The sequence below is a fragment of the Odocoileus virginianus genome, chromosome 2 (genome assembly GCF_023699985.2).
Source record: "Odocoileus virginianus isolate 20LAN1187 ecotype Illinois chromosome 2, Ovbor_1.2, whole genome shotgun sequence".
Taxonomy (NCBI): Eukaryota; Metazoa; Chordata; class Mammalia; order Artiodactyla; family Cervidae; genus Odocoileus; species Odocoileus virginianus.
Genome location: NC_069675.1, coordinates 44526621 through 44538103, shown reverse-complemented (window position 1 = coordinate 44538103; position 11483 = coordinate 44526621). Strand labels below are relative to the sequence as shown.

At 42.6% G+C, this 11483-nt stretch overlaps 1 protein-coding gene across 1 annotated transcript; it reads right to left on the bottom strand.

Annotated features, from left to right (window-relative positions):
* Positions 1-3226: 3226 nt before the first annotated feature.
* Positions 3227-10693, bottom strand: IL36B (interleukin 36 beta). The gene is made up of 4 exons (XM_020886043.2): positions 10610-10693; positions 9623-9730; positions 6079-6218; positions 3227-4076 (listed from the first exon to the last, which is right to left on the bottom strand). The coding sequence occupies exons 1-4, from the start codon at positions 10623-10625 to the stop codon at positions 3864-3866; spliced, it is 477 nt and encodes a 158-aa protein (XP_020741702.1). The 5' UTR covers positions 10626-10693; the 3' UTR covers positions 3227-3863.
* Positions 10694-11483: the final 790 nt, after the last annotated feature.

The window sequence follows — 11483 nt, the reverse complement described above, 5'->3', positions numbered from 1 at the left end:
AAACTATGGTAAAGAATTTGCATTTCATGAAAATTCAAACTACAATGAGGTATCACCTCACACCAATCAGAATGGCCATCATCAAAAAAATCTACAAATGATAAATACTGGAGAGAATGTTGAGAAAAGGAAACTGATACAGCCACTTCGGAGAACTGTATGGAGATACCTCAAAAAACTATATATCTACCATATGACCAGCAAGGGCTTCCCAGGTTGGGGTAGTGGTAAAGACACTAGACATAAATGCACATAGACATAAGAGACATGGGTTCAATCCCTGGGTTGAGAACGTCCCCTGGAGGAGGGCACAGTAAACCACTCCAGTATTCTTGCCTGGGAAATCCCATGGACAGAGGAGCCAGATGGGCTGCAGCGCATAGGGTCTCAAAGAGTCAAACATGACTGAATTGACATAGCACTTACACACACATGACCCAGCAATCCCACTATGGGTCGCATGCCCTGAGAAAACCACAATTCTACAAGACACTTGTACACCAATGTTCATTGCAGCAATATTTACAACAGCCAGGACATGGAAGCAACCTAGTTGTCCATCAACAGATTAACGGATAAATATAAAAATGGAATATTATTCAGCCATACAAAGGAACAAATTTGAGTCAGTTGTAGTGAGGTGGATGAACCTAGAGCCTCTTACACAGAGTGAAGTCAGAAAGAGAAAAGCAAGCATTGTATATTAGCACATATATATGGAATCCAAAAAAATGATACTGATGAACCTAGCAGAGAAGGGACTTGTGGACACGGTGGGGGAAGATGAGGGTGGGATGAACTGAGAAAGTAGCATTAACATATATACACATAATAAAGTGTATATATGGGTTGGATGTAGGTCATGTGTAAAATAGGTAGTCAAAAGTCTCTGTATAACTCAGGGAGCCCAGCCTGGTGCTCTGGAATGACCTAGAGGAGTGGGATGGAGGTGGGGCGGGGGTTGAGGCTCAAAGGGGAGAGTGTGTGTGGGTGTGGGTGTGGGTGTATACATATATATATGCTGCTTAGTTGCTTCAGTCATGTCTGATTCTGTGCGACCCTATGGACTTCAGTCTGCCAGGCTCCTCTGTCCATGGGATGCTCTAGGAAAGAGTGGTAGAATAGGTTGCCATGCCCTCCTCCAGAGGATCTTCCCAATCCAGGGATGGAACTGGAGTCTCTTGCATTGCAGACAGATTCTTTACCACTGAGCCATCAGGAAAGCCTATCTATCTATCTATCTATCTATCTATCTATCTGTCAGCCTAAATATGACTGATTGAGTTGTTCCATGGCAGAAACCAACACAACATTGTAAAGCAATTTTCCACCAATTAAAAAAATTTAACAATAAGCAAATTTTATAAATGAATTTGCATTTCATTCTAACTGCAAGTGGAAACATCAAAGAAGTCTAAACATTGGAATGACATAGTTGAATTTCCATTTATTGAGATAATCCTTGCTGGCTCACAGAGAACTGATTTAACAGATAGATGGAGTGGTAGATGGAGGTCACCAGTCAGGAGGCAGATGTACAGGACTGGTGAGTTACGGTGGTTTCCAGATATCCAGTGGTGGATGGCAGAGAAGGTGGAGAGGGATGGGTGTATTTGAGATGTACTTTGAAGGTAGGATTCTTGGTGAATAGACTTGATGGGTAGGATGCAGGTCTCTAGAGAGAGGAAAATCAAGGATGACTCCCAGGTTTCTATCTTAAGTAACTGAGATGGAAAAGACTGAGTGTGGGAATAGGCATATTGGGCAAGGATCATGAGTGCTACTTAGGACATGCTTAATTTGCAATATCCAAGCTGGTAGTTGTAAGTGCAAATCTGGAGTTCCAACAAGAGCTCTGGGCCAGATCAAATCACCATTATACATTTGGAATTTAAATTCATAACAAGTAAGATCATCTAGTCACAGGTTTCCCTGGTGGCTCAGTGGATAAGAATCTGCCTGTCAATGCAGGAGACACAGTTTCAATCCCTGATCGGGGAAGATCCCACGTGCTGCGAAGCAACTAAGCCAGTGCACCAAAATTATCGAGCCTGTGCTCTAGAGCCTGAGAGCTGCAACTACTGAAGCCCAAGTGCCCTAGAGCCTGTGCTCCACACCAAGAGGAGCCACCGCAAGGAGAAGCCTCCACATAGCAACAAAGAGTAAAACCCCCTCCCCACTATTAGAGAAAAAGCAGATGCAACAATGAAGACCCATTGCAGACAAAAATAAATAAAATTATTTTTAATGCCTATGTTCAAGTAAATAGAAGACAAAATTAAAAAAAAAGAATAAAAGTACAACAATAACATCAACATTTTGAATATTAGAGTATCTTGAAGGCTGGAGGAAAAAGTCATAGAAACCAGTGTTTCAGAGGCTGAAATAAGGGAAGTAAAACTGATAGAGCTCTTTCCATCTGTCATGAGAGGATGTGAGCTCAAGGTCCTTCTACTCTACCATCTTGTCCCTCCTCTCTTTCTCCATCTGTCTATCTTGGAATGATGAGAAATGATCTGAAGGAATAAGAATGGTAGCTAGAGAACCTGAAGCAGGGAAATGAAGGAAACCAATGCAAGGAGGTGTTCCTGAGCTCAACACTCCCGTGGGTGACTGTGACTCAATCCTGCTTGAACCCTCTGAGGAATCATGTGGACTACAGAGCTGAAATTTCCCTACCCGTTCTCCCCCATTGGTGAAGGGTTCCCAGTCATTGAAAAGCCCAATAAGCCTGTTCATCATATACCAAGAAGGGCAAGGTTTCCTGCTGGAAGAAAACCTTATATGCTCACATTCATATTCAGGGCATTATAAAACCTGCAATTTACGTGTCTCTGGTTGAGTGAATTCATAAATTATACTACAAGCTTTAACTAATGTATTCCTCACAAAATGGACAACTAGTTTAAAAGCATCAGAATAAAGAAACTGGTGATTGAATGCCCCCCTAAAAGTCTAGGAAACAGGAATAATAACAAGAAAATGTCATAGCTGATGCTTCAGAAAAATGTAAACTGCTATTAGTGATTCTTTGAAATACAGATTGATTATATCCACTATGGTTAACAATTAATCTTAACCAAATTGTATATTGTGTGTCAAATTATTAACTAATGATGCCATGAGTCATGATTATCAAGACTTGTGATATTTTTATTTTACATTCACCTTACCCTTTAGATTCATCTTTTGCAGTGCATGTTACAATATTTATAATAAGCATGCATAGAATTATTAATATCTTTTATTCATAGGGTTATATGTTTGGAAGTCACATTTCCAGGCTATGGGTTGGCAGAAGGAATAGCAAGAGAGGTTGCAAGAAGGATTTGGGAGTGAACTTAAATGGACTTGGCAACTAGGATGATGGGATAAGATCAAGAAAGAATAAAAAGTGACTCTTAGGTTTCACACTGGAATGACGTGCAAGTGGGGGACACAGTGTATCTAGAAATCATCTAGAGATTATCTAGAGGGTGGGCTTCCCTGGTGGTTCAGTGAATCTGTCGGCCAATGCGGGATATGTGGATTTGATCCCTGGGTCAGGAAGATCCCCTGGAGAAGGAAATGGCAACCCACTCCAATATTTTGCCTGGGAAATCCCATGGACAGAGGAGCCTGGCAGGCTATAGTCCATAGGGTCACAAAAGAGTCAGACACAACATAGTGACTAAACAACAGCAACAAATCTAGAGGATATCTAGAAGAGGAGGTGGTTTTGAGGTGATGAGAATGAGATAGGCTATGGATGGGCATGCACATACAGTGGTCTCTTAAGATGACCTGTTGTGTTTTCAAACAGAAGAACCTCTGACTGCTTGATTCTCTGAATTGGATTCAGCCACCCAGAGCCCAGCCTGGATTTAGCGTCCATCCTCTAAGTAGTAATTCGTGCTTTTGGCTGTGCCCCTCTCCTTGGTGAGGGTAATGGGCTGCCCTGCCTCAGAGGAGGTTGCAATGAACCAGCCAGGGTAGGAGACAGACTGAAAGACAACGGTGGAGCTTTCATAATTGCGGTAAAAGAGGAAGCACTTCTCTCCTTTGGGCCGATTGTAGAGATTCATGATATTTTCTTCCTGAGGGTATGAGAAAGGCTGGTTAGAGAGGATTTTTGGGAGGAGGAAGCTAAACTAACTCAGTCCTGGCACTGTCCCCTTTCCCCAAAGAGAGGGACAGCAGTAAGCGACATAGGCAGATGAGAGGGGTATGCCGCTCTCAAAACAGGCAATCCGCTGGTTCCCAGCACTTGACCCCACCCCAGAATCCCATCACAAGAGGTGCTTCTGATTCCTTGAACCAGAACTGCCTTTCTGAGAACAGAGGGAGTTGTAAACTCTTTCATGAATGTATTCATTGGATGGTTCAGGCCAATCTCATGAGGTTCCCCACCTCAAAGTGGGTTTATACATTACAGCTTCCATCAGAAGCAGAGGATTGGCTTCATAACTACATATCTGACTTTCAGAATGGGGACCATGAGCGTGTCATCCACCAAATCCAATTAACAATCTCCCCTCTGGTCTCCACTGCCATGCAGTAGCTTTACTTAAGAGGAAGCATCCCAGAGCCTTGGAGGATCTCTGGGAGGTGGTTAAAGAGGACTGAGAATGGCCATTGTGAAACATTCTCAGGGATGTATTCTCTGGCTTGCAGAGTAAGCTCTTTCAGTAAAATGAGTCTTAACACCTTCCAAAGGTCCCTTGTGTTGACTTGGGAATCAGGTCAGCTTTCCTTCTTTATAGTGAATATCCAGGATTGCAAACCTATTTCTTTTTGGTTTGTTTGTTTTCTTCTTTCTTTTTTATTTTCTAAATTATGAAAGGATGCAGAGAAGGCAATGGCACCCCACTCAGGTACTCTTGCCTGGAAAATCCCATGGATGGAGAAGTCTGGTAGGCTGCAGTCCATGGGGTCGCTAAGAGTCGGACACAACTGAGCGACTTCAGTTTCACTTTTCACTTTCATGCATTGGAGAAGGAAATGGCAATCCACTCCAGTGTTCTTGCCTGGAGAATCCCAAGGACAGGGGAGCCTGATGGGCTACCATTTATGGGGTCGCATAGAGTCGGACATGACTGAAGTGACTTAGCAGCAGCATCAGCAGCATTAAAGAATGATAACATATTTACAGGAGACTTGGAAGATACAGAACAAAGTTACATATCATTCCACTATAGGTTGCAATTATTTTTCAGTTCAGTTCTGTTCAGTCGCTCAGTTGTGTCCGACTCTTTGCAACCCCATGAACCACAGCATGCCAGGCCTCCCTGTCCATCACCATCTCCCAGAGTTTACCCAAACTCATGTCCATTGAGTCAGTGATGCCATCCAACCATCTCATTCTCTGTTGTCCCCTTCTCCTCCTGCCCTCAATCTTTCCCAGCATCAGGGTCTTTTCAAATGAGTCAATTCTTTGCATCAGGTGGCCAAAGTATTGGAGTTTCAGCTTCAACATCAGTCCTTCCAATGAACACCCAGGACTGATCTCCTTTAGGATGGACTGCTTAGATCTCTTTGCAGTCCCAGCGAGTCTCATGAGTCTTCTCCAACACCATAGTTCAAAAGCATCAATTCTTGAATGTTCAGATTTCTTTATAGTCCAATTCTCACATCCACACACGACTAATGGAAATACCATAGCCTTGACTAGATGGACATTTTTTGACAAAGTAATATCTCTGCTTTTTAATATTAAATTAAGATTTTTTAGTTGGAATTTTGATATCAAACTCTCAAAAGTTACTAGAATGAATAGACAGAAAAATAGAAGCATATGGTATATCTGAAAAGCACTATGAACCAATTCAACATAATCAAGATTATACTATTTTCACACAGTGGTAGGATACAAATTCTATTCAAGTTCCCATAGACTATAAACCAGGAGACCCTGGATGATCCAGGGACATAAAACAAGGTGCAAAAATTTCATGGTCTAAAGATATTGAAATCATGCAGTCTGTTCTTCTATTACTGTAGAATTATACAAAACTATTACTTATAGTCAGTAACAGATTAAATGAAATTGAAAGTTCCTCTCATTAATGTACTTTTCTAATTAGATGCATAACCACTCACCTTAAGCTGCAAAGTGGGATAGCCCTGGATTTCTGTACAGTAGAGACAGAGATTTTTGTCCTTGATTCCCAGGTAATGTGGAGTACCTTCTCCTTCCTTGTGGAATTCTATGTCTCTACATGCTATCAAGGAAAGAATGACTGGAAACACAGGGAAAATGGAAACAGGTGTCAGGCTCCAAGCAGTGAAAAGGCCATTCCTTCTGGTCTGACACTCACATCTGGGGGATACTGAACAGCCAGGACACGGCCCCCTCCCGAAGTCTTTTCCCACTAGCCACGTGTCAGAGACCCTTCATCAGTTGGCTGAAGCCCATTTCTTATTTCTTCCTTAATATCAGAGCCCCAGCTGTCACCAGGATATATTACTTCCCCAAGATAACAATAAATTTCACATCACACTTACAGCTAACTTTGACTATATGCTTAAGTTTTAGCCCATGAGATAGGAGTGGAATGTTGTGTAGGATTTTTAAGAATGTTCTTCTTTAAAAGGAGCTCACTCAGTTGGGAGGAGCTTTCTTCTTATTCCCTGTCTTAATACCTAGATGGTGGTGAAGGTGATCTTGAAGATGGTAAAGCAGAACCCTAGAATCCTTGGAATCTGGTGGCATTACAGAGGCACCTATGGGCCTTAGTCTGCCTTCTCAGGCTTCTTTTCCATGAGAAAGAAAGGAATTTCTATCTTATTTAATTCCTGCTGGATGGTTTAGTCAGCATGCCATGTCTGGCTCTTTTGCAATCTCATGGACTGTAGCCTGCCAGGCTCCTCTGTCCATGGGATTTCCCAGGCAAGAATACTGGAGTGGGTTGCCATGCCTGCCTCCAGGGGTTTTTCCTGACCCTGGGATCAAACCCACATCTCCTGCATTGAAAAGTAGATTCCTTACTACTGAGCCACTGGGGAAGCCCCTAATTAATTCTTAGTTGAGTGGATTTTCTGTCACTATCAGTATAATTTAATTCTCAACTAATTTAGCAGGTGATTCCCAGGAGCCTGCATGTTCTGCATCTATCCTTCTGGGTATGGAGAAGGGAATTTATCCATTCAACATTGTTTATTGAGTGCTCACTCAAGGCTTTGGAGATATAGCTGAAAACAAGAGACATTGTTATTGCCACCATGGAAAATGGGACTAAACCATGCAAACAGAGAAATGACCAGAACCACGATAAATGGCAACACCTGTTTTGGGGAAACTGACAAAGGCCTGGGATAGTAGGAGGGAGACCAAGAAAGAGGAAGCGAAAAAGCAGAGTGAAGTTCAAGCCAAGAACTTAACGCTAAGAGGAAGCCAGTAAATGAAGAAATGGGAATGTGGTGGTGGAAGGGTTTGGACGAAGAGTGTTGACAGGGAAAGGAAATGTCAAGATCCTTACATGGAAAGAAACTCAGTAAGTTCCAGGCTCCAAAAATTAGATTGGTGTGCCTGAGATCTCCTCACTGCTCACTTTCCCCAAACTTCCACCCCCAAAACACAAATACTTGGAAACAATATTCTTCAATTAATGTGATAAGAAGGTCACTCTTGATGGCTTGTGAAGATAGGATGTGAAGCTACACAAGTGAAGTGGGAGAGAGGGCAGTGAGGAAGTAATACAGTGCTCCAAGTGAAAGATGATATGAACTTAGAAATAAGGCTTATTTTGCATATAGACTCATCAGTCTCTGCTGGTGGATTAAATGGAGATGAAAGAAAAGAAGAAATAAGGATGCCTTCTGTATTTCTGGCTCCAGTAAACAGGGTGATGGTAGTGCCACTAAAGAAGATAGGGAAGACTGGGTCCATAAACCATTTTGAGAAGTCAGATCCACAGTTCCACTTTTTGAATAGATGTTGTTAGAGATGTCTGCATGCTAAGTCACTTCAGTCATGTCTGACTCTGTGACCCCATGCACTGTAGCCCACCAGGGTCCTCTGTCCCCGGGATTCTCCAGACAAGAATACTGGAGTGGATTGCCATGCCCTCCTCCAGGGGATCTGCCCAACCTAGGGATCAAATCCACATCTCCTACATCTCCTTCAGTGACAGGTGGGTTCTTTACCACTAGCGCCACCGGAGATGTCTGAGAGGACTTTATCAAAAGGACATGGGTTATAGAGACCTATACATCAGCTCAGCAAACAGTTCAGGAAACTTTCACTGCACACCCACCCTGTGATAGTTGGAATTTAAAGGTCACTAGCTACTAGCCAAAATCTGTTTTTGTTTTGTCTCTGGACACAGAGTTAGACTACATTTCCCAGTATCCCTTGCAGTTAGCTACAAGTTATGTGACTCCATTTTAGCCAATGGTTATGAATGGGAATGTTCCAGGCCATTTTTGCTTGGTCACAAAGCCTTTCTATACATACTCTTCTGCTCTCTATCATCTTCTGTCAGACAGAAGCAAAAAAGGACATGGGAAAAATTTTCAGGGGAGACATCTGGGTTGGAAGCATAAGTGCCGCAATGAAGAGGCAACACGTCAATCCAAGAAACCAGCTCTGAGTCCCTTCAGAGTGGTGATGTGATGGTTACAGATTGAGCTCTGAAAATTGCCAGCATTTGGCTATTTCACAGAGAAAGTGGAGTCAGAATGGAGAGTGCAAAAGAAGAGCCAGTGAACGACATAGAACATTCTTACCAAGGGAGGGAATGGAGAGCGTTCAAGAAAGAGTAATCAGTTATGCTGACTGCCACTGAGGAACAAAAAGTGAGGACAGAGAAATGGGTCAGGTGACTGGAAAGAGCAGCTAGAGATGAGTGGGCAAAGAACAATTCAGAAGTTTTATTCTTTGATGTAAGCATGGACAGGTAGGGAAACGGAGACAAGTTGTGTACTCTTCCATGACTATGACTGTACATAGAACAGTATATAGATTACCACATAGGAAAATAGAACACTTGTAGAAATGAAATGTGCAAATTCAGAGGAGGTTTTTAGTATTAAGCCTGGAAATGTTCTATTAGCGCATGTTTATCAGAGTTAGAAGATAAAGACAGAATAAGCAGGGGAGAGGGGAATGAAATCAAACATCAAAGGAACAAACAAGAAAGGAAAAGAAGCTGATTTGGGTTGACTTTTTTTTCAGCTTTATTGAGGTATAATTGGCATGCAATGGACTTATGATGGGAGGAAGGAATATTCCCCTATTATTCAAAGAGAGGACTCCAAATTAGAAAAATACAGGTATGATAATGGAAAGCTGAAGCAGTTTAAATTTAAGGACAGAGGTAGCAATGGTTGAAATTTAGAAGAGAGAAATTCCAAGGAGAAGGTCAGCTGTTAACTGAATGAATAATCTCTTCTTAACTAAGGACATTTTCCTTTGGTAAGGAGAGTTCCAGATCCATCACACCCTCATTTCTGGGTACAGGTCTCCTTTCCTCACACACTTTCCAGATAGTTTGAGGGAACCAGCTTGCCCTTTCCTGCCTTTCTTGAGGGCACTGAAGCTGTCCCCAAGAATATGCTTCCCAAGCTCACACAAGCTCGCCCTCATCCCCAGTGGATCTGATATCCCTTTAAGGGCAACACAGTGGCTTTGATTGTCACTCACCAGGTTTAACGTTGTTGCTAGAAGGAACTGCTATTAACGAATTTCCTTTTACGATCCACACCATCTGCTGAGAATCACGAATGTGACGGTAACTGGGATACTCTTGCACTGCCAGAAGACAGAAAATCGCAAAATATACATGAGGCTATTGTAAACTTTAGGACTCCAATTGCAACTGGTAATAAAGGCCTTTGATTCCTAGGATTCCTAGGAGTAGGTTTACTGCTCTGACAAGGAGTGGTTATTAAGGGCAAGGAAATAGGGCAGGGGCTGGTTTGTGAACCAATGCATCTGGAAGAAGCTACATGCATTCATAGTCCCAAGAGACTTTCAAGATTCACCCTTTTTTCTAGGATTATCAGTGACTTGTCTTTTTGCTGATTGATAGTCTCTTGGTACAAAACCAAGTATATATAAATCAGTCATCAATATATTGTTTCTTATTTACCCTCTTTATCAAAATAAATAAGTAGTTCTAGAACTGCTTTTTTTTTTTTTAGGTATCTTTGTAATTGTTTATTCTTTTTTTTTCCATTTATTTTTATTAGTTGGAGGCTAATTACTTTATATCATTACAGTAGATTTTGTCATACATTGAAATGAATTAGCCATGGATTTACATGTATTCCCCATCCCGGTCCCTCCTCCCACCTCCCTCTCCACCCGATCCCTCTGGGTCTTCCCAGTGCACCAGGCCCAAGCACTTGTCTCATGCATCCAACCTGGGCTGGTGATCTGTTGCCATATGACCCAGCAATCCCACTTCTGGGCATACACACCGAGGAAACCAGATCTGAAAGAGACACGTGCACCCCAATGTTCATCGCAGCACTGTTTATAATAGAACTGCTTATTTATTTTGAATGAATAATCTGGACTACAAGGGTTTCTTATACTCTAAATTACAAAACAGAAATCCCTGTACTCCATTTATTTGGGGAGACCAGATGGAAGTATTTCCAAGCTGGTTTGTGATTCATCACTTACACATAGGGCTTTCCATGTTGGCTTCAGAGCTTTCTGTGAAGAGGATGAGGTAGACCAGATGGTGGAGAGGCTGTGGCCAGCAGTTAGTCTTATAGGGAAAGAGGGAAGAAAAACATGTTATCAATTTCTCTCCCTTTCCCCGGAATGCTGTATAAAAAAACTGTCCTGAGGCCCTGTCTTAGATGCACATTTGAGAGTAAGGATGGGAAAAGCATGTTCCAGGGCTGTAAAACCCAAGATGGAAGCTCCCGTTACTGTCAGGGCTGAGTGGTCCTGGCTCTCCAGGCTGCAGTGGCCCCGGGATGCCCTCCATCCATCACATCTAGGATTGTTAGGAGATTTAAGTGTATTAGCTCAGGTACCTTCTGGTGCAGCAAGTCTCTGGATTTAGAGGAAGAAAGAGTGCATGCCTGTCTCCACTTAGCACAGCTGATAAGCCACCAGCTAGCCTGACTTCAAGCTTGAGCATCCTAAATAACCAACAGCTACCCTGTCTCTCTGACTCACATCTTCCCCCACCTTTCATCCAAAGAGGCATCTCTGCACAAGGATATCCATGGACCACATTAGGTATTTTGACTATTAGGGGACATCTATCTCTGAGCTTCTGGTTAGGGAACCATGACAATTCCCCAAGAAGACCACAAACTCCCCACAATGAGAACCAATTGTTCCCATCCCCCTCTGCCTCAGGATATGCAGTGCCTGAATCTATTGTCATCCCTAGAGAAAGAGTAAACCCACTATCAGCAGCACTCTGGAAGCAGTCTCAGTTCCTCTGACACTGTGGGTCTTGGACCAAGGCTCCCAGAGGTTCCTCAAGGCTGGAAACAGAGCAGTGAAAGAAGGTTCCCCATAAACAGTTTCTGAGCAG

Excerpts from the sequence above, each read along its gene's own strand:
- IL36B (XM_020886043.2), bottom strand. Across the intron at positions 6,219-9,622 it reads TAGCAACAACGTTAAACCTG|TCATTCTTTCCTTGATAGCA; the intron begins GTGAGTGACAAT and ends CTGTGTTTCCAG. Across the intron at positions 4,077-6,078 it reads ATCCCACTTTGCAGCTTAAG|GAAGAAAATATCATGAATCT; the intron begins GTGAGTGGTTAT and ends TCATACCCTCAG.